Genomic DNA, 22,817 nt, shown 5'->3' with positions numbered 1-22,817 from the left:
GGGCTATGGGCTGTGGGGGGCCGGGGGGGGCTTGCAACCAGTCGCTGTGTTCGTAGCCAAAGACGGTGTCAGCCCGCAGCGTGTAGCGGGGCAGCTGCTCGCCCAGCAGGCTGATGATCTCCACCTCGGGGACATCCTCGCTGCACAGCTCTAGGGACAGAGGGACACGGTGTCAGCCCGGGGTGAGGGGCATATGGGGGGAGTGGGCTGCACAGGGGGTTGTGGCAGGTGAGCACATCCTGCACCCCCCAGCCCACTCTGTCTCCTCCGAATTTGGGACTGGTGCCACCAGCTGGGTCTGTCCCCAGAGCCACTCGTGTGGAGACTGGGGGGTCCCCCGCAGGGTGGCACTCAGGGACCCTTGCCCCAGCTCTGCCCTGCTCCTCCCTCATCGCCGCGCTGTCTGCGGGCAGGGTCCTGCTGCCATCTCCTGGCCACGCTCTGCCCGGCCGAGCGGCGCTGGGGACAGCAGGCGTGGGATGCAGCGTGGGGTGAAGGATGCCGGGACAGTGGTTCATCTCCGGCCACAGAATGGGGACAGGATGAAGGAACAGCCCAAAGCAGACCCAGCTCCTCACTCCGCTCGCCCCGGTTCCCCCAGGCGATCCACTGGCACCCCCGGCTCTACCCACCGGTGATGGTCGCAGCATCACGGTGTGTGCCCGTGTCTGACCCGTGGGACACCGGGTTGGTGTGGGGACAGGCAGCGACAGGTGAGTCCGGGCTGGGCTGGAGGTGGCAGGCGGGTGGGCTCTGGCTGGGGAGGGTCTCTCGTGGGACCGGGGTGTCCAGTTTGGCTGGCGTTACGTGGGGGCCTGGCTGCCATGGGGAGAGGCACCGTCCGCCCTGGCTCCCTGGAGCTGCGCTGGCGGGCAGCAGAGTCCCTTCTCCGGCTCTGCCTGGGGGGAAGGAGCTGTTGGGGTGATGCTCGAGGGATCAGGGACGCATCCTGAACCCCCATATCCCCCAGCATCCTGCCGTAGGACAAACATCTGCCAGCCCGGGGGCCGGACGGCATCTCCAGGGCTCAGGTGTCCCTGATCCCTGCCGTTGGGACAGGGGAGCTGTGGGAACAGACTCCAGCTCAGCTCCGCCCCTGGATATGGGGCAGGTTTAGCAGAGGCAAGGGGTCAGCGTACCTGCTCTGCGGTGGCTGCTACGTGACGCGGGGGGCTCAGCACCAAAGCAGCGCCAGTGCCGGACAGGACAGGACCCTGCCCCGCCACGGGGATTCCTGCTGGGTCGCTGCCTGTGGAGCGAACAGGGAAGGAGCTGTCGAGCTTCCCGGCAATGGGCAGACACGGGAGTGGTGCCAGCGAGAGCCCTGGGGAGCTCCACCTCGAAGAGCAAAGTCCACCTGTGAACCTCCACCCTGTCTGCACCAGGATGCAGAGCGGGGACCTGCCGTGCACTGCAGAGCAGGGCTGGGCAGCATCTGCGGCTGCCCCAATCCAACCATAAACACATCATGAGACGGGCCATAAATCCAGCATATCCCTGCTCTCCTGCCACCTCCAGTGGCACTGGCTCGGGCTGCAGCCACTGCTGGCACTGCTGCCCCTCTGCCCTGTGGGGCAGGAACCTCTACACAAGCCCTCTGCCCCATCTCTACCCCTGCTCCCACCTCTACCACCTCCCCGTGGGGGCTGTGGCACCAGCAGCCCCTCGTTCCTGGCTGCAGGCTCATGCCAGGGCATTGCTGCCCTCTCTCCTGGCACAGTAATGTGTCGCTGCCACATGCACAGCACCCAGACCAGGCCACCCTGCACCCCCCCGGCACACAGGGACGGCGAGAGGCAACATGCAGCTCCCAAAGCACACCCACAGCCTTCCCCAGTCCTCTGCCCCATGGCACTGGGTCCGCTAGACCTCGGGGCCCAATCCTGCACCGCGATGCCAGGAGAACAGCTCCCCAGCCCCAAGCCCTCAGACCCTCTTCTCCCCAGAGAGGGACAGGGACCCACCGTGTGTAGGTGCCGCGCTGCCGCTGGCTCCGGGGAGGGAGCCCGGCCGGTGAGTCAGCTCAGCCGGGAGTGCCAGAGCCCTGCGTCTGCTTTTGGCCCAGCTCCTGCACGTACATTCACTCTCCCCGGGGGAACCTTGTTCAGACACGTGCGAGCAGCTCCCATCGCCCCCTGCTCCCATCGCCCCCCGCTCCCATTGACCCCGAACCCCACTGTCCCCCCTCCACCAGCGTTCGGCTGCCGATGACCCGGGGACCTGCCCCACGGGAGCTGGGCGAGAGCAGGACGGTGCTCCCGGCACCGATGGGACAGGGGCCAGGAGGAGCAAGGTCCCGGCTCAGTCCGCCCCGGGTTACCTGTGCAGACTCGCGCCTGCTGCTCCCTGCCCTGCCCTGTGCCGTCCTGCAGCTCCTGCCCGGGCACCTCCCGCGGAGCGGCTGAGCGCCGTGAGAAGGGGAGAGACGAGGCAAATTCTCCGGGGGCTGCGGCAGCCGCCCTCTGTGACACTCCCAGGGGACGGGTGGGGACCGGCTGGGCACGGCCCGGGGCTCGCCCGCGGGAGCTGCCCGGAGATTTGGGGTACCCGAAGGCAGCCTGGGGGAACGCGGGACACCATGAGAGCCGGAGGCAGAGCGCACCCGGTGACAGCGGGCACCGGGTGCGCCCCGGAGGTGGGGCGGGACACCGCGGGAGCCGAGGGCTCGGTGCGCCCGGGAGTGCGGGAGATGCCGGGTTTTTCCCAGGGCGGGGAATCCCCACACACGCTGGGCGCTGCTCCTGGCGCGGCCGTGGCTGCGGAGCCCTCGGATATCGCTCCCGGGCCCTGCCGATAACGAGAGCCGCTCCCCGGCAGGTGCGGAGCGCGGCCGAGGATGTCGGGACCCGCGGTCCGTCCCACCGCTCCCGGAGCCCACCCGGGGATGCCGCTCCCTGAGGACCCCGCAAGCAGCTCCGGTTGCTCTGGTCCCGGTGTGCTCTGGCTCCGCTTCCCCCAACAATCCCGGACATGTCCCCTGGCAGCTCTGCCGCAGTGGGACTGGGGATACCGGGACGTGCATTCCTGCCCCAACGTGCGCGGGGGGCACATCCCTGCCCATGGCTCCAGGATGGCTGCAGGACCCGACCCCTCCTAGGACAGATGTTCTGGGGCATCTCCAAACCCGCTGGCCCTTTGGGGACAGCCAGAGCTGACAGCAGGAACACCCCTGTGACCCGCAGCAGGGCTGACTGCGAGCCACAAGGTGGGGCCCAGGCCCCCATTCCCGGCGCACAGGGCTGGAGCCAAGGCCTGTCACTGATTGTCTCCTGCTCTGGCAGCAGCCACAGCAGGCCCAGGGCTGTCTGGCCCCCAGCCTCATCCCATGAGCCACCCCAGACCCATTGCCCTTGGGAAGTGCTCTGGGTTCTGCTGGGACTGCCCGGAAAGCAGCTGTTGTTTTGCTCATGGCTGGTGCTGGCACGGGCTGCGGCAGGAAGCAGATCCACTTCCCCAAGCACTGGGGTTGGCTGCGGCCACGGCGCTGAGCTCAGGCAGGATGTTCCCCCCAGTCCCACGTCCCAGACCAGCTCCTGCTGCTTTGTCCCCGCTTGCTCCTGTCCCAAGCACAGCACATGAACCTCGGTGTCCTGCCATGCTCTGTGGCAGCCCGGGCCCATGGCCAGGCAAAGCAGGTGCCAAGCATGGGAATGAGCCCACCAAGAGCCCTCTGCCCCACGGAGGGACTCACCATGGGCCCACAGAGGGCGATGGCTTCGCCTTCCCCTGGCTGCCCCGAGGGACCGTCCCCAGCCGACAGAAGAACAGGCTCAGGGCAGCACGGGGCTGCAGGGGTTATTTTATTCTTTGCTTTGGTCTATACAAAAACAACTTACAGAAATAATAAAATCTTCCATTCCTGACCCACACTCCAGTAACTGTCCATCCCTTTCCAGCTGGAGTGTTAAACCACCATCAGATCTAAAGCCTCTTTAAAAAATGCGTTAGATAAGGGAGGAGGGGATGGAAACACACCACTCACCAAAGAGAAGGGAAACGGGTTAAAATGTGCAACAAAGATCGGTACAAGGACACAGTTCCTAATGCTGGAGTCACTCCTCTATGGGGACTGGCAGGACAGGGACACGAAGTCAGCTCCCAGTGGCTGATGGGAAAGAATTAAACCTCAGACACCCCGAAGGTCCTGGGACACGGACTCTTTGCTTTCAGCAAACTCTGGGTTGGCCTGATTCAGTTGGAGTTTGCAGGAAGCAAAGGGTTTTTTCATGTCAGATTCCTCTCCTAGAACACTAACACGCAGAACAAATCATGGGGAAGTTAGAAAGCACAAACTTAAAGACGGCAAAAGCCGCTGGCACCATATTAAAAATAAAAAAGAAATATATATTCATAGAAAAGACTATTTTGCCAAAGAAAGATCACTAACGGTGCAGGGTTTGTGTTTTAAAGCTTCAGAAACAGTATCTTGGATGCTGGATGCAGCAGTAGGTGCTCGAAGCAGTCCCAGGAGGAAGGACCTTCTCCACAGACCCACAGCGAAGAAAACAAATCGAAAAATAAAACCTCTTGTGGGAATGGAAAAGTTTTGTCTTCTCAGGCACTTCTGTCTCCCAAGTCCTTCTCGCAAATGCTCAGCTCTGGGGCCACCCTCTTCTGCATGGAGAGAACACCTGCAGTGGCAGAGAACTCCTGTCATCCACCGAGGGGCGATTTGGGAGGAGACCAGAGCCTGAGACCCCCTGAGCCCACAGCTGATGGGGACATTGACCCACGGCAGCGCCAGGGACCCCGTGGCGGCATCAGGGACCCTCCAGCATGCCAGGTGCCATCAGCCAGCCCTGCCTCCCCCAGCCACTCATCCCGCCGCAGGGCTGAGCCCACGTCCCAGGTGCGCTGGCAGGTACCTGGTGCGGGGCTGCGGGCAGGTTAGGCGAGCATGTGGTCAGCGAAGGGCGCTCGGACGCCGTCGCTGTAGGCATCCATGGGGTAGTCCCCATCCATGTCCATGTGCATGTCGATGGGGTCCAGGGGGATGTCACCCGAGTACATGGGGCGGTAACCAGGGTCCAGCTCTGCAGGGAAGGGATGTGGCAACCTCAGCTCCCACCGGCCAAAGACTTCTCCAGATCTCAGCCACCTCCTCGCCCCCACCCCACCGCCCGGGGCAGCATGTGACAAGTGGTGCTGCAAAAGGGACCCCCCACTCCCTAGCCCAAGGGCACCAGCTGTGTGTGTGTGCTCCCTGGGAGCTGAGCATCCCACCGTGTACCCCCCATCCCCAGCAGACAGGGCTGGCACTTGACTGGCAGCCACCTGAAAGAGGTTCTAAAACCAGCCTGCCTTGGTGACATGAGGCAACAGCCCCCCCAAAACCCAGCCCACGGGGAGCCTGCAAGCCATACTCACCATCTGAGTAGGGCTCGTTGATGGGGATCATGCTCTGAGCCTATGGAAGAAGGTGGCACAATTGAAGGGATTCATGCTCACGATGCTCAGGGGCCATGTGGTGGCAAGCCCTGTCCCAGTGGGTGCCACGACCCAGGAGCTGAGGCCACAGCCCACCCACCTCCCACCTCCCACTGTTTGACTGTCACTACTGCCTGAGCTCTGGCTGGAGGTGCTGGCAGCAGCTTTTGGAAGCAGAACGGGGCCATCCCCTGAGGCCCTGGCTTCCCCAGAGAAAAGACCTTGCTGGGATGCTCACCGCTTCCCAGGCTGCTGGGTCATGCTTGAAGAGGGAGTTGGTGAGCTCCACGGAGACACGCTTCCTGTAGTCAGGATTCTTGTCCTCCGAGATGCGGAAGAGCACAGCGGCCGCATAGGTGGCTGTAGGGATTGGCAGCAGCCTCAGCTCCTGCTGCCAATCCCTACAGCCCAGAGTCCCAGAAACCCCAGCTGGGATGGTGCCAGGAGAGCCCCTGGCACAGCCCCTGGCATGGCAGCACTCACCTGTGCCCTCATTCCGGGAGTGCAGCAGCTCCATCAGAGGAGCCGAGGCCCCCTCGGCATCGATGGCATCTGCTGCCTCCTTGTCCTGGGCCAGCTCACACAGCACGCCGGCTGCCACGCGCTGGATGTTCTCCACCGGCGAGTACAGGAGCTGTCAGGAGAGATCAGCGGCCGTGTGAAGCAGCCAGCAAGGAGCCCTTGTGCTCTGGGCACATTCCGATCCATGGGGCCATCAGCCCAGGGCTGCAGCTCCCTGTGCAGGCTGGGCAGGAGGTGGCCCAGTGCAGCCCCCGTGTCCCCACAGGCCTGACCTGCACGAAGAGAGGGATGGTGTTGAGGCGGAAGATCTCCATGCGATTCATGGGGTCCCGGGCCAGGATGTGCAGTGCCCCTGTGCAACCCTCCACGATCTCTTCCATCTTCACTCCATCCTGCCAGGGAACAAGAGCTCAGCCAGGGCACAGCCACCTGAAGTGTGGGCACAGAGTACCCCCGAGGACAGGCTGGGTTTTGGGGTGCCAGGCTGTGCTGGGAGCAGGGCAGGGGGGTGGGGACTCACCGTGTAAGGCTGTTGTGTGCCGGCAGCCACGTGTCGCTGGGCGTCCTGGTGAGCCTTGACCAGCAGCTGGACCAGGCGGGGGATGACAGCAGCCTCCTGCAGCGGGGCATGGTTGGCCGGACACAGGGCCAGGTTGCGGATCAGGCCTATGGTAGCCTGGAGGAGAGGAGGAGGGAGGAGATATTTGTCTCAGCTGTGGGTCAGAACAGCATGTGTTCCCCAAGACACCCACTGGCTGGACCCCTCCCCATCTGTCCCACCCCATCCCCTCTGTGGTGCAGGCTGACTCAGCTGTGCCCAGCACTGGATCCATCCCCTCCACAGGCTGAGCATTGATTCCAACGAGCACCGGGCACGAGCCACTTCCATCATCAGCCACTGTCAGGGACATGACCCAACAGGAGCAGCCACCATCACTCCATGCACGGCACCAGCTGCTGACCCCCTCAGCAGCCCATCCCACCACGGAACAGCAGCCAGGGGCTCGCTCCAGCCCAGGCACCGGCCTCATCCTGCCCCCAACCTCCCTCTGGCCCCTTACCTTAACCAGTGGCCACTGGTTGGGCTGGTTGAGGAGCTTGACAATGGCAGGGATGCCGTAGTTGAGCCGCACCGAGTTCTGCGCCATCTCGGCCTCGGGGTGCCGGCTGGTGAGGTGCCGCAGGGCGCAGACGGCCGGCTCGGTGATGTCCTCCTTGTCACCTGCCCGCAGAATGGTGTGGATCAGGGCCTCCACCCCGTTTGACTGTGTCACCAGTGTCTTGTTCTTGCTGTTGTTGCAGGTCAGGTTGGAGAGGGTGCCAGTGGCACAGGTCAGCACGTTCACATCATCAGAGCTCAGCTGGTTCACCAGGATCTTGAGAACGCCATCCAGGCCCTCCTGCAGGAATGGGGACGGGAGGTGAGAGCAGCACACACAGCCAGACCCAAGCTGCAGCCCCGCATCTGGCCCCACGTGCCCCCAGCAGGCAGCAATGGGCGGTGTTCCTGACTCCCACACAGCTCCTTTTCCATCCCCCCACAGCTCCTTTTCCATCTCCCACAGCTGGAGCTGCTCCTTCACGGTGAGCCCCAGCCACTCTGACATGTGCAGTTTCACTCAGAGTTTAATGTCTCCAGCAGCTTTTCCCTGCTGGAATCACACTTCCCATGCCCCCGCCAGCACTCCCCACACGGTGACAGAGTGACCCCAGTCCTGGCCATGCTGGCCAGCAGCCAACAGAGGGACAGGAAGGAGTTAAAGCGCCACGACCACGTCCTCCTTCAACCCTTCAGTCATCAGAGCCAGGGATGGTTCTATGACAGCCAAAATAGTTTCCAGGCTGCATCAGAGCTAATCCACATGGAGCGGCCCCAGCAGATGGGAAAACTCATCAGGAGGCAGCAAAGGGCTGGGAGAGCAGACCCAGAGCAGGGCTGGGGTCACCTCTGCACTGGCTGCAGGGCACAACAGTCTTGGCAGCTGCTCTGCTGGCAGCTCCCACAGGAGCCGGGCAGGCAGCCAGCCCAGGCCAGGCTGACAGGGCTCCCGAGCCAGAGCAAACTCCGGTGACACCCGCTGAGTGACCGCGGTGGCCTCGGCCCCACACTGGGGACACGCAGGAGTGCTGGCAGCCAGCTGGCATTGGCAGGGCCACGGGCAGTGAGCAGCCCACTGTGAGGCAGGGCAAGCCCTGCTGCAGGGTAACTTGGGCACAGAGGGGCATCCCCTCACCCCGCCAGGCACACGTGCTGCTGCAGCTCATGGAACGGGGAACACACAGCTTTGGACTCAGCCTGGCATGAGCAGCCCAGCACCCGGCACGGCCACGGCTCCGAAACGCGGCGCTGAAGCACAGCCAGGGGTCCCGCAGACTCACCTGTTTGGTTGCCACGTCAGAAAGGTTCCGCAGGGTCCACAGGCAGTTCTGGACCAGCCTGGGGCTGGAGCTGGTCAGGTGCTTGCCCAATGCCTGCATGCCACCTGCAGGGAAGGGGACAGCCCTGTGAGCACCCTCAGCCATCCCAGCAGGAGGACGAGTGAGCGGCAGCAGGGCTGCATGGGCTGGGCATTGGCCAATGCTCCTGTACATGGAGCAGTCTCATGGCTTGGCAGAGGCCAAACGTGGTGTGTGAAGAGCTCTCGGACAGCCAGGATGGATCCTGCCCACACACAGTGCCAGGAACATGCCTCAGTAGCCTTCCCAGCAGGAATCCAGGCCAGCACAGGTGGCTTCACCCGGCTGTGCCAGACATCTGCCCATCCCCCAGACACACGGCAGGACACGTCCTCAGCCGCATCACCCTGACACCACCATCCATCCTCCTGCAGCTCTGCCCCAGCCTCTCTTACCAGCCTCAACGATGGCAGGTTTGTTGCTGGGACACACCGACAGCACCTTGAGCACGCGGCTCGTGGTCCAGAGCAGCTTCTCATAGTTGTAGCTGCGCATGATCTGCACCAGGGCCTGGGGTCCTCCGTTGGCCAAAATAATCAGCTGCAAGACAGAATCCCAGAACAGTTTGGGTTGGAAGGGACCTTAAAGACCACCAAGTTCCACCCTCCACCACAGACAGCAACACATTCCACTAGATGAGGTTCCTCCAAGCCCCGTCCAACCTGACCTTTAACGCTTCCAGGGATGGGGCACTGAGAATGGAGGGTTGGGGTGTGGCAGCCCTGGGCTGCTGGGACTCCCTCTCCGGATTCCCCAGCTCATGCCAGGACACAAGCCAGGCAGGAGCTCCAACCCCTTGGCATGCAGGAATGCTCCGGTCACCTCGCCAGGGACACATGAGATGGTGGGGTCTCCACCGCTGCCTCCTGCAGATCTGTGAGGTGCAAAGCTGGGCAACCACCCCCCTGCTGCCCTCCCCGTGCCGCAGTCAGTCTGGGATCCCCATCCCACCTTGCTCTCCTGGTTCCCGTAGGCCAGCAGCTGGAGGCAGTCAGTGGTGATAGCCAGGAACTTGGGGTTGTTCTTGTTCAGCAGGGGAACCATCTTCTGCAGCCCGTCGGCCAAACGCACGGCCATCTTGGCCCCCTCCTGGTACAGCAGCAGGTTGTGCAGGGTGGTGATGGCGTAGAAGAGAACCGACTCGACGGGCGAGCTGCGGGCGGGCAGCACACACCACATCAGTGCAGGAACTACACCAAACTCACCAGGCTGCAGTAGAGCTCCCAGGGCTGCCCCCGAGCCCAGCATCCAGCAACACCCTTCAGCAAGGCCCCATGCAAGCCCACCGTGCTGCATGGCCCCAGGGAAGGGACACGTCAGAGCCTGAGCCCCATCTCTGTGGTCAGGGCAGGGGGGGATGTAGCTGCTCCCCTCCTCCTGCCCCCATGCAGGCTCCTTACGCAGCAAACCCTAGGGGTTTTCACAGGCTCACAGTCTCCCACTCCCTTGTTTTGGTGAGCAGGAGGACCCATGCTGAGGGCAGCATGAGCCCTCCCTTCCTCTGCTCCCAGCCCAGGAGGGGCTGCCAGGCTCTGCCATCCCCCCTGGAGTCCCCACCACCACTGTGTACCTCAGCATCCTGACGAGGGCCGGGATGCCACCAGACTTAAAGATGGAGAGCAGGCCCTCGCGGTGGTGCGAGAGGTTGTGCAGGATGCTGGTGGTGCAGCGGGCGGTGTCCAGGTCGCTGGTGCTCTGCATGGTGCGGACCACGGCCGCCACGATCTGCGGCGACTGCATCAGCGCGCGGCGCGACGCCTCCTTCTTGGAGAGCTGGTTGACGATCATGGCTGCCTTGCTGACAACCACCTGGAGGGAGAGGAGCCAGCGCGTGGGAAGAGGTCCCACAGCAAGGACAGGCTGTGAGGTGACATGGGTGGGCAGAGGTGGGCTCAGTGCTGGTGCAGGGCGGAGGCAACCAGGAGTTTGGCCAAGAGGAAGGAGATAGACACGGCCACAGAGCCTGACAGGGATGGGAGCCCCTCTGTGCAGCAGCTGAAAGCCCAGAGACACATACAGCAAACGTAGTTCCTTACCGGGTCCTCATCGTTGAGCAGCTTGGTGAGCTCTGGGATGGCACGTGTGGCCAGCTCAGCATCATCCTGGTAGTTGATGAGGTGCACAATGGCTGACTTCAGCATCTGGGAGGGCTCTGCCAGGCGCTGCACATTGGTCTGCTGCCCCTCCAGCTGGGTGGTGATGAGAAGCGAGCGGTCCTCCACTGTCTCGGGGTACATGGCAGCCCGGACACGCTGGGCACGGGTCATGGCCAGCTGAGCCTCCATGTCCGCTGCAGGGGTGGACAGGGAGGCAGCGTTAGGCTCTCTCCAGGCAGCGCTCCCAGCCCTGCTTCCCAATCCCAACTAGATGAGCAAGAGCTTAGCGCAGCAACACCGGCCACGTCAGCAGTCCCAGCACGCTCTGCACAGAGCTGGAGCTTCAAAGCGTAAACAGATACGGCAGCACAGAGATAAGACAACACTCAATTAGGCAGCATGATGAGGCAGTTGTCACACAAGGCCCATTAATTAAAAAATTAAGGATATTTGCAACTTGGGACCAGCTGGCACTGGAAAAAAGGAGAACACTGAGGCCTTCCCCATAGAGGATGCTGAGGTGTGATACTGCAGTAGCCACCCATGGTCCCCACCTCTGCAGCAAAGGGACGGCACAGGGTCCCGTGGGGGACTCTGATCCCCGCGGGAGCTGGCAAATAAACCTTCCAGGGCCTATTGCTGACAGGGAACTGCACAGGCAAGCAGAACAAACCAGCCCCCTTTGAGGGGATAAAGCTGGGGGAAGCATCTCCTTCGCTGCAGGCTGCGGCTCTGTGTCGTCCTCGCCTCAGCGGGAGAAGCCGTGGCAGCGGCGCGGTGTTACGGCACACACTGGCAGCTCTGGCAGCCACACTGGGACAGGCTTCCCAGCAGGCAGACAGGCAGTAGAGCAGGTGGCAGATCTGTGGGCCGGGATCAGCTGTTCCCATCTCAAGCCAACCCGCTGGCGCGCTCGGATGTGTGCGCAGCTCAGCGCCAGCACAGGCTGGCTGCACCACCCCCGCGCGAGAGCCTCTCGGCGCTGGGAAGGAGGACAGGAGGGAGCGTATTTTAGGCAGCAACAACTCCCAGGGTGTGGAAGCCAGCGTGGAAGAGTGCCCAGAAGCAGCATGGCTACGGGGGAGGAAGAGGAAGGCAGGAGCTGAGCAGCTGAGCCCGCAGATGTGCCCCACAGCCCCTTACCTTGCGCTTGGCTCTGGCCCTGGTTCCCTCCTTGGCAGTAACTCGTGGTGGTCGTCTTCTTGATGGTGTACTGCTTCCCATACACCTCGTCATCGTCCCCGAGGCACTTGCTGCTGACAGAGGGCACCTGCGTATTGACGCCGGAGTGGATTCCGGAGTCGTAGGTGTAGGTCTGCTGCCACTCCGTCACCTTGATCGGCTGCTCCATCATGTTCATCACCTCCATGGCTGCTCTGCGGGGTGGAGAGGGGAGAGTTTACATCTCCAGGAGAGCCCAGGTTACCACAGGACCCTCTTGCCCCTCTCCTGCCCCTGAGTGGCACGGCAGCCCCCAGTGCAGCAGCCGGCCCCTGTGCAGCCCACGAGCAGATGGAGCCGATCCCTATCTGCCCTCCTCCCCCACAGGAGATGAAAGGCGGCACCGGGATGACGAACCCAAAGCTCAGCACTTTGTTGCTCGTGTTCAGACATGAACCGTGGCTGCATCTCACAGTGCTGTGTCTCACAACACCGTGTCTCACCACTGCCTCGGCCAAGGTGTGGGCAGGCTCTGCCTGGCACAGTGGGACACCACAAGCTCCAGGGTCCCCTGGCTGCCCACGAGCTTTTTTAAGACCCCTTTCCAGAGACAGGACCTGCAAAGAGCTGGAGACACGCCAGGAGCTCCAAGCTCCATATGGCTGGAGCTCCAAGTATAAAATGAACTTTTTTAGAAGCTTCCTGGGACACTCCTAAAGCACCTAAAATAAGCAGGCAAAGCCACTGGCTCAGCTATCCCATGGGTGCCCAGCACCACAGGCACCCACGGTGTGGTCTGGGGCTGGGCACTCCCCACTCAGCACTGGGACAGGGCAGCCCGGCACATCCCAACACTCAGGACAAACCAGCCAAGGTTGCTGCAAGCAGGGCTGGGCTTCCCTTGTCTTTAATTTGGGGATACAAGGGGAGGGAGGACGGCTCACGGATTAATGCCTGAGCTCACTCAGGGCTGTGAGTCACCAGCCCTGCATCCAGGCCTCCGGCACGGCCTGGGGGGATGGAGGCAGGCAGGGAGGGAGGGTCAGAGGCAGGCAGGGAGGGAGGGATGGAGACAGCACCCGCCCAGCCCTCCGCTGACCCATCACCCAGGCACCCGCCAGAATTCCTATCCCTTCCCGGCCGCGCAGGAGTGGAATGAGTCAGAGTTTCAGAGGCGATAAGCAGCGAAGGGAGCAGCTGCCGCCCGGCATACCTGGGCGCAGCAGCACCCACTTCCAAACAGCCTAATTACCACCTGCACCGGCCCCGATTCCTGCGCCGGGCTGGACCGGGGCGGCCGCGCGCCCCTGGCTCCGCTCCAGCCGCGGGCACAGCACGGAACCCGCAGGGACCAGCCGGGCTGGGGCGGCAGCCTCGGGCCCCAGCACCCTCCTGGGGGAGCGAGGAGACGGAGCTGAGCCCCCCGCCAGGCCGGCGGCTGAGTCAGGGCGTCGGGTGGTGGCCGAGGACGCGGCTCCGTGGGGCGTCCCGGCGGGGCACGGCGCGCACGGGCTTGGCACGGCTCGTCCCACCGCTGCCGGCTGTTCCCAAGGAGCGGCTGAGCCCTCGGCAGCTGCACAGGCCGGCGCTCGCAGGGAGGAATCCCAAGCCCTCATTCGCGGGGGCAGCGGCCAGATGGGAATCAGGAGCCCCGCCACGCTCGTCCCCCCCCCGGCTGGGTGCATCCCGCAACCCCCCGCGTCCAGCCCCAGCCGCCTTCCCGGAGCCGCGGCAGGGCGCTGCTCCTGCCAATCCGATATTTTTTTTTTGAGCTGTCAAGCAGCACTGGCAGACTCAGAGCAGCTATAATGGGCTGTGCATAATGCACGGTGGTCAGGCGATGGAGGGCCTTCCCGCGGCGGGTGGGAGCTGGGACAGGATCAGTGGGGCAGGACAGCGTGTGACACATGGTGCCAGGGGCGAGAGGAGAGGCAACTCTGCTCCCCACCCCGCGTCGCAGCAGGGATGGGCCGGGAGAGCCCCAGTGCCGAGCTGGGAGTGCCGCGGTGCTGCACACCCGCACTTGTGTGCTGCTGCATTGGTATTTGGGAGGGCAAGTCCTTCAGCTGGCTCATCCCGGCCATGGTTGGCAGAGTCTCCAAATTGTGTCGGGAAGCTCAAAGAGAAGCAATAGTCATGCCTTATGAAGTGTGGAAGTGGTAGGCAGGAGAGGGCTCTGTGGCACTGACGGGGCACGTCACCACGGTGCAGGAGCTGGGTGAGCCGGCACCCATCCCACATGCAGAGCCCCAGCAACAGGGCCCCAACACTCCAGGCAAACACTGGAAAGCTGACCTGGACAAGGTGGGCAGGAGGAGAGAAAAGATCACACGACCAGAGACGGGGCAGGGACCCCGGGCAGCAGCAAGACAGATCTGGCAGGGGCTGATGCTGCTGCACCACTGCTCAGCAGTGACATCCACTCCAAAATTTACAGGCATCAGACAGGCACTTAATTTTCCAAACCTCCAGCAGCTGGGCTCAGACACCATACAGAGCCTTGCATTATGCATGAGCCACCCCTTCCGTCTGCACCGCGGCACCCAGGGACATCAAAAGCCAGCACAGCTCCTCAAGCTCAGACATGAGCTCTGGTGATCGGCCCCAGACAAGCTCCAAGCAGGAGAGCGGGACCAGGAGCCACGGGCACTTCACTAAACACAGCATTTGTCCTTCCCCTGAGCATCCCCCTAACAGCGTTTGCTCATCACCACAGGGACCAGAGAGGCCAACAGCACCCGAGCTGACAGGGCCAGCGGAGCAAATGTCAGACACTCCTATGGTGAGCAGTGACATTTTCTGAACCCTGTGACAAGCGTGCCCTGCTCATCACCCAGTGAGGGGCAGACACTGACACAAGCTTCTCCCCCATCCTCCACAGCCTGGCTCTGTCCTCAGGTGTCCTCTCTCCTCCTCAGCAGACTCAGTGACAGCGGCACCAGCATGATGGTTATACCTGGCTTCCCCTTATCAGGACCCATTCCCTGGCACTGCTTCTAGGGAAGTGCTGTAGCTGGGCAGGACCCTCATGCAGGAGGGAGAAGCAGGGAGTTATTTCAGGCACACGTGAAAATACCCACACTGGAGGGTCAGCCATGAAGCAGGGGGCATGTCTGGGTGGGCTCCAGCCCTCCCACATCAGGCCTGTGGGCAGGACAATTGCTGCTGAGCCCAGCCCTTATCTTCCCCCCCCCCCAGGCTGGCAAAGCAGGAAGGGGAGAACAGTGAGGGCAGAACAGTGCCACCAGACCTCACCTGAGCCCCACTCCACACAAACCTGGACCCCAGGGAAACATGACTCGCTCCTGGGAACAGTGAGAAAATCCCCCAGGAAACAGTGGGGCAGATGTGGGGGACCCCTCAGAGGGGACAACAGGTTTGGGGAGAATCTCCAGCCTGCTCCCACCCTATCTTAGGGAAGGGGCCAAGATACCTGGGGGGCTTCAGCCATGGGATGCAGGACAGGCAGGGGCTTCAGTCATTCAAGCAGGGCACTGCCAGGAAAAGGTTAATCCCTCTCCCACCACTTCCCGCAGCCAGGAAGGCAGAGGAAGCTCCCGCGGCTGTCGGGCACCGGCCAGCGGCTCATCCGCCCCCAGAGCCATTTGATCGGCGTCCAAGCAGCACCGGCCCCCCGGGACACCGTCTGCGGAGGAAGTCTCTGGCAAACATGCAGCCCCAGGCCTGCCTAGTCCTTCTCACCAGCTGCTGTGAAGCCTTCAGCCTCACCAGGCAGGACACAGCCGGCAGACAGGGCTGAGCTGCCCAGAACAGCAGCAGGAAAGCCATGAGCACTGCTTCATGCAGAAGTATCTACTGCCCAGGGGCTTCTCAGGGAGCAGCAGTCCCTGGGGTGAGCAGCTGTGATCCTCAATGTGGGGTCACTCCAAAGGGAGCAGGTGGGGGGCACAGGGCACACTCACAAGCCCCAGGCAGGGGCTGTGCAGGACCAGGCACTGGGTCCCAGGGTCAGTGGGTGTGAGGGGCAACCTGAGCTCATCACGTGCAAGTGTGGGTGCCAGCAGGGGGCTGCTGGAGCCCCCCCAGAGCCCCATCCTCACTCACACCCTCCAGGAGCAAAGTGCAACAGTACTGGGGGGGCCCCTCATGCAGCCGCAGCATGTGAGGGGCTGAGCTCGGTGGTGGGAGCGTGCAAGTGGCTGCAATTACAGTCACTGAGGTTTTTAAGGAAAGGGAAGAGGCAGTTAAGGCAATTCAATAAATGCAGCACAAGAAAAGACTCTATTTTAGAAGCACTTACGCTACACACAAGCCATCTCCGGTCCCCCCTTCCTGGAGCGGCCGGGGATTAGCAACTGCCTGCTCAGACAGCCCTGGCCTCGGCAGCCACAGCAGAGTCTTCCCACAGACAAGGGCACGCAGAGCCTGATGCACTCTGAAGAGATGCACCTTGAAGTCCCCCAACACCCACAACCCCTGGCCAAAGCTGCTCTGAAGCGACACCAAGGGCTGACGAAGCTGGGGCAGCCGCTAACGAAGCCCCTGCAGACGCTGTACAAAAGCTTCAGTGATTTTGAAGAGGATCCTCAGGAACACACAGCAGGAGCAGACAGAGAAAGGAGCTTGTCAAGACCTCACCCGCATCAATGGGAAGCGTTCGAGTCAGATCCCGGCACCAGGAGCCCTTTCAATGGGGCTTTACAGGGAAGATGAGTGGAAGAATTCAAAGGAGAACGAGAGCAGCTTGAAGTTTAATGAGGAGGAGACAGCAGTGGGGGATCAGCCTCTCGTTAGAGCAGGCAAAACCACTGGCCTGGCCTTGCACACAAAGGAGCCCATGGCCTTTGTGCATGGATGTTCCCAGGTCCAGAATGTCTCCTTGCTGCCCCATCAGCTCTGACAACTTCGGGGCACTTCAGAAGGGCCATGGGGTGCGGGAGCTTCAGATCCAGGCTCCTTCACTGGAGGGGGCTCTAAAACCTTTTTTATATTTCATCTACCATGGTGTTGTTACATCTGAGCTGCTGAATGTCCCACCCATGCAAAGTCCCAGCTCCTGTTACTGGGGGTGCTGCACACCCTGACCAGGCTCTGGCAGCAGAGCAGCCCCAGAAGGCGGCAACTCTGCCACGACCTGCTGCGCTCAGCTGATGCTCTCCATCAACCCAGAGCATGTCCCCAAAATGCCTCGCCCGCACCTGAATTAACAGCTCCTGACAGCTCCAGCACACGCCAGGCCCAGGCTGTGATGTTTTGGCACGTCACATCACAAAACGACACAGTATTATCCATCAAGTGCTCTCCCACTGCAAGCGCACGCACAGCACTGGGCATGACACCCACCCCCCACTCCTGTGCAAGGGGCAGTGCCCACAGCAGGACCCTGAGCCCAGGGAAGGTTTTCCCACGGACACTCACCTGCCAAAGACCCCTTGTGGGGTCTCTGGCAGCGCATCCCCCTCCCCACATCCCCAGTTGCTGGCACAGACATCTCCAGCTGCAGAGGCACCAGGAGCAGGATGACCCACACGGGTTCATCCCTTCCTCAGTTAGAGTTTGCCGATTTCATTAGAATCATGTCAGGGAAAGATGGGAATTTGCCACTTGTCCATGGAAAGGCGAACTGGCATGGTGAGATTAATCACAATTACTCCATCTGGATAAAAAAAATCAAAATCATTATTTTGTTTCAATGAGCACAAAGAACAAGTTGTTCTTTAAGAACACTATAATTGCAGGCTCTGGACCTTGCAGGCTGTTCCCAGCTCCAGCCATGGCATCCAGGACACAGGGTTTGCCACCTGGCCCTGCCAGAGGAGCCAGGACAGTGGGGAGGGGCACAGAGGTGCTGAGCCCCGGCTTAATTTCTCCATCCGGTTGCATTACAGCTGCAAAGTTCAGACGCTTCACAAGAAATTATCACCAACAGCCGTCAGCACCCGGCCTGTCGGAGCAAGTTAATGATTTGTCACCAGGGCTCTGCCCGCGCGTCACCACGATTACGGCAGGCTCTGCCAGCAGCCAAAGGTCTCTCCCCCCCGCGTTTTGTCCAGCCACCCACCCCCAAAAGCCACACAGGACCCCAGCGCACCCACCCCACAGGTTCTGTGCCCCTCGACAGCACCGGGGCAGCCCCCCTGGAGGGCACTGCCACTGCCACCCCCTCCCAGTCTGATCAGCCAAGCGTGGGATATTGGGAAAACACCGAGCATTCCTTCACCACCAGCCCCGGGTCTGGGAAGGGGGCCGAGGACTCGCTGGGAACAGACAGCACAGATGTCACGGGCTGCCCGACAAGCCCCGGCAGCCGCGGCACAGGGCTCCTGCCTTGTTTCCAAAGCGATTCCGGAGCCGAGAGTCCAAGGCGTGCCAGGATGCCTCCAGGCCCGCCAGCAGCCGCAGCAGAACCCATCGAGGCTGGTGTATTTAGAAGGGTATTTCAAATCTCTGCTTAAATAGAAACATCTTCACCTCCCCCCCCGAAGCCATCGACGAGCCGGGTGTGGCTGCAAAGCCAGCCCTGTTTAAGCACAGACCTAGTGTTCAGGTCAAGTTTTAAGCCTTTTTGGAGAGGCTGCACCTTCCCACCGCCTTGCCCACCACTTCATCAAATAGTGTCCATGAGCAAAGAGGGGTAAAACCAGCCCTCTCAGAGAAGAGAATGCGATTCAAGGCACCAGCGCAGCCCTGGTGTCCTCCCGAGCTGCCATCCCCAGCTGTTTCCATTCACACAGACCCACTTGGGACACCCCACAGGACTGAGAGTGACCACCTACCCCCAGCTCTGAGTGATGCTGGGTGCCCACACACCCTGTCTAGTTGGGGAAGCATCATCTGAATTCCGAGGTAGGCTTTTACTATTGTAATAGATACTACATTTCTTTTTAACTTCTGTTAATTAGAAACCAGTCTAATTTAAACCTTCAAAACCAGCACAAGCGTCGGTACAGATGCTGCAATTAAAGTTCTGCAAGTTCTCTACGCAGAGGCTCTGCTCCCCCAGCCTGCAGAGCGGGGCCAAGGGCAGCTTCGCTCCCAGGCTCTGCCATCTGCGAGCGGCAGCGCGCCCGGCAAAAGCGCCGTCTTAAATCCCGGAGATCTGGAAGTGTGATAAAAAGCCAAATCCCATCAAGCGCTCCCACACCAAACCACAGTCTTGAAGGGAAACCGTCCTCCCGGGAACGAGCTGAGCTGCAGGAGCCGTGCAGCTGTACCGCAGTGCCTGCCCGGCTGCGAGGGCTGAGTAAGGGTTTCAGGTGGGGGAAACAAAGGGGTGAGTTAATGGGATTAGGGCAGCAGCGAATGAGACACTGAAATGCGGCACCGGGACCACAGGGGACATTCCCCAAGGTCCCCGGCTGCAGCCCGGCCACGACTCACCCGCGCTGCCGCGGAGGCTCCAGGCACGCTGCACAAACTACTCGCACACCCAGCCCCAGGAGACCCCTCCCAGCAGCCCGGCTCGTTCCCCCCCCACCCCCGGGGATGAACGCGCTTCCTGGAGCCGGCAAGGACACGGCACATCGCCCAGACAATAGAATGTAACGCCATTGTCTGAGGGAGGGCCCCGCGCGGCCGCCCCACCTTCCCCAAGCGCCCTGAGCCCTGGGGACCCACGGCTGTCCCTGCTCCCGCACAGCAGCCACGGTGCTAGGAGGGAGCAGCCACCGCGGCCAGGAGCTCTGTGCCTCCCCGTCCTGATGGCCAACTTGTTTAAGCCAAATTAGCAGTAAAATGCGTTTTTCATGGCACTTCAAGGAAATCCTCCAAAACAATGAGCGATCACAGGCTTCAGATGTGCAAACACAGTTCCAGTGGGTGCCCTGCACCCTTCCAGCCAGCTCCGACACCGACAAGGACACAGAAATGGACCCCTATAATTTTCCCATCGCCGTTTCCGGCTGGGCCGGACACTCCGAGAGCGGAGCCTGGAGCAGCCCCCGCGGACACTGCACCTGCCCTGGATGCGGTGACAGCCCGGAGCAAACGCCCCCGGCACCGCTCCAGCCCCATCCCCGCGGCAGCTGGCAGCGAGACGCTGCGCCCCCGGCTCCCCACCAGCCGATGGCAGACGGACACCAGACCCGCGAGCGTCGGGGCTGGCACCAGTGCCAAAACCAGCACGACGTGGGCTGGAGCAGGAGGTGAAGCAACCGAGGGGGCTGTGACACGGGGCGTCCCCAGCCCCCACCACCCTTCTGGTATGGGGAAGCTGAAAGGGAACATCAAGCCAGACATGGGACTCACCCAGGCACTCCAACAGCGTTACGGGGAAGCCGGGGGTGCGAGGACTTACAGCCTGGCTGGAGAGGGTGCAGGCTGACGCCTTCACACCCGTGCAGGCACGACGGTGGTGCAGGTCACCCTGTCCCGTCCCCAGCAGCAGGCGTGCCCTCCTGAGCGTTCACGCTCCTCTCCCAGCACACGTCTCCCCTCGTTGCCCGTATGACAGCCCACGTTTGCCTTCTCCGGGCAACTCCCAGCAACATTTCAGCATTATCCTTTCATCTGTGCTGTAAACCTGATTAATTAAGCTAATCACTCAGCGAACGCAATTAGAGCGCTCTCTCCTCTCTAAACATCAGACGAACAGCCAAGTTTCGCTCCCCCCGCCGTTTCCCGGTGCGGATATCCGCTGTCAGGGGTTCAGCTGGGACCCCCCGTCCACAATGTGCCCAGCACCCCTAACCCGCGGGGGGCTGTCTGGGTGATGTCAGGTCACCCGCATCCCCCTCTGCCCTCTCAGCCCCCAGATCCCACATGCCCGGCGGTAGGCGAAGGGTAGCCCCGGCCCCGCGGGTAGGGACGGCGACGCCGAGGCGTTCCGCGGTGGCCTCGAGAACAGCACGCGGTGTCCCCAGGTGTGACTCTGGGCACGGAGCAGCCCAGTTTGCGTAAGAGCCCCACAGCACCGGGCGAGCGCCGTGCCAGGGCCTCGCCCGCCCAGAGGCAGCTCCGGGCGGGGCCGGGGATGGGGACAGAGTCGCCACCTCGCACCGGAGCGCGGAGCCGCGACTCCTAAACTGGCTCCCGCGGCACTGGGAAGGGGTTGGGACAGCCCAGGGCAGCCCGGCCGCCCACGGGAGCCCCGGGGACCCGCCCAACTGGCCCCGCGCGCGACCGGCCGAGCTCACGGGCAGCCCTGCCCCAGACGGCGGCATCGGAGCCGAGCCGGGACGCACGGTACTGCGCGGTCCGGACACTCGGGTCCTCCCCGCCCCGGGCACGGCCGCTCCCCAGCCCCGCACGGCGCAACCCGCACGGCGCCGGTGCAGCTCAGCCCGGAACGACCGACGGCCACAGCCCTGGCCCCGTTCCGGCCGCCCCAACTCCGCTCACCGGACCGCTCCCCGCCGCGATCTCCGCCAGCCCGGTCCTCCGGACCCGTCCCCGCTCACCAGAGCGATCCCTGCCCGGTTCCGCTGGCCTATCGCCGCTCACCGTCGCTTCCCCACGCCCGATGCTCGCTGACTCGGCTCCAGTCACCGTCGCTCCCCGTGCCCGGTGCCCCGCCCCGCTCACCGTCGCTCCCCGTGCCCGGTGCGCCGGCCTCGCTCACGATCACTCCCCGTGCTCGGTGCGCCAGCCCCCCCTCACCGTCCCTCCCCGCCCGACCCCCGATGCCCCGGCCCCGCTCACCGTCGCTCTCCGCCGCCCGCCCGCTCCTGCCCGAACAAAAGGCGAGCAGCGCCCCGCGCCCCGCCCCGCCCGCCGCAGGCCCCGCCCCCGCGCCGCCCCGCTGCTATTGGCTCCCCCGCACGCCCATCAACCGCTCGGCCCGCCGGGCCCCGCCCCCGCCGGAGGTGTTTATCCGCTCCCCATTGGCGGGGGCGCGGCCGCCCCGCCCCCCTCCCGCAGCTGATTGGACAGCGGGGCGGGGCGCGCGGGGCGCGGCGGCGGGAGAGGAAGGGCGCGGCAACGAGGGGACCACCTGGGTGACGTCAGTGGGCGTGGCCAGGTGGGGCTGGGGCGGGGCCGGGACCCGCCCCTGGGCAGGGCCGGGGGCGCGGGGACCCCCCCGGGCCGTGCGGGGACCCCCCCGGGCCGTGTGGGGACCCCCGGGGCTGGAGCGCGGGGGCGGCAGGAAGAGGCGTTCGGGAAGGGCTCGGGGCTGCCGGCGCTGCGTCACCCCGGTCCCGCCGGACCGGTCCAGCCGGGTGCTGCCGCCGCGTTCCGGGCGAAGCCGCCGTCATCCAGTGGCCGAGTCATCCATTGGATAGGTTCCAGCCCACCTCGGGACCCCCAGGTGTGGGGAGTAGGAGGATTCGACCCCGGGTGAGGATAAGGAGGGAGCATCCTGCACCCCCGCTGCCTGTACGGTCCCCTGCCACGTCTGGCTGTGAGCGCTGCCAGGCGGGGATTCTCAGCTCCGGAGGGAGGTGAGAGACAGAGCTTCCAACGCACCGGCAAGAAAAAGGGAATTCATCTCTGAGCGCTGAGCGGGAGATCCGGAGCACAGCGAGACAGCTCCCGGCACAAGGAAATGGGCACACGGCACAGCACGGCAGGACATGGCAGGGCAGGGCACAGCGCAGCTGAGGTGTCAGCCAGAAATCTCATTCATGTTCCCTCTTGGTCAAGGTCGAGGGTGTCAGGGAAGCGCAATGATGCCTTCACCGTGTAACCCATCGCTTCCTGCAGCCTTGCCCCTGCGTCCCCCTACATCCCATCTCCATGTCCCTAATCAGTCACTCTGCATCCCATCTCTGCACCCCTGGCACTGCCCCGCAGCTCGACTCTGCGCGTCCTGGGGGACAGGATGGTGGCCGTGCTCATGGTCACAGCCCCTGCTGGAGTCACACCACCGCTCCCAGAGCTGCTGCTCCTGCCCGGCACTCCCAGGAGTGATGGATGCAGCCAGCACCTGCACATTCAGTGGCTGCAGGTGGGAGCAGGAAGCGACCCCGGGCACCCCAGCTCACGGCTGCAGGGGGCTTTGCCTGGTGCCAGTAGATAAGTGGGAGCAAGGAGCTGTCTTCTCCACGTGAGTGTGGGGCTGGGGAGGGGACACGGTGCCCAGGTGTGTGTCAGAGCAGGGCGGAGGCCCCGTCGGCCCAGTGCCACCCTCGCCCAGCTGTTGGGAAGATCCGTAGGCCTTTGTCCTCTGGTCTGCGGTGCCAGCGCTGGGCTGAGTGCTTCCCGCTCATCCTTGCGCGAGTGCCGCTGGCCACACCCCACCAGGCTGGCGCTCCC

The 22,817-nt window shown here is 63.1% G+C and overlaps 1 protein-coding gene across 3 annotated transcripts; it reads right to left on the bottom strand.

The window, feature by feature from the left end:
• Positions 1–3,788: 3,788 nt before the first annotated feature.
• Positions 3,789–21,290, bottom strand: LOC309582296 (junction plakoglobin). 3 transcript variants are annotated; one of them, XM_082297372.1, is made up of 15 exons: positions 21,264–21,290; positions 11,646–11,878; positions 10,443–10,696; positions 9,977–10,215; positions 9,358–9,559; positions 8,802–8,946; positions 8,329–8,432; positions 7,011–7,349; positions 6,470–6,625; positions 6,222–6,341; positions 5,911–6,061; positions 5,666–5,787; positions 5,368–5,407; positions 4,866–5,033; positions 3,789–4,631 (listed from the first exon to the last, which is right to left on the bottom strand). In XM_082297372.1, exons 2-14 carry the CDS (start codon positions 11,869–11,871, stop codon positions 4,888–4,890), a joined length of 2,244 nt encoding a protein of 747 aa, XP_082153498.1. In that variant the 5' UTR covers positions 11,872–11,878; positions 21,264–21,290; the 3' UTR covers positions 3,789–4,631; positions 4,866–4,887. The 3 variants fall into 3 exon arrangements, with proteins under 3 accessions (XP_082153498.1, XP_082153499.1, XP_082153500.1); XM_082297373.1 differs by lacking the exon at positions 21,264–21,290 and adding an exon at positions 21,066–21,122; XM_082297374.1 differs by lacking the exon at positions 21,264–21,290 and adding an exon at positions 21,023–21,085.
• Positions 21,291–22,817: the final 1,527 nt, after the last annotated feature.

Source organism: Coloeus monedula (assembly GCF_965178545.1).
Source record: "Coloeus monedula genome assembly, chromosome: 26".
NCBI classification, from domain to species: Eukaryota; Metazoa; Chordata; class Aves; order Passeriformes; family Corvidae; genus Coloeus; species Coloeus monedula.
This window is presented reverse-complemented; position numbering and strand designations above follow the sequence as displayed.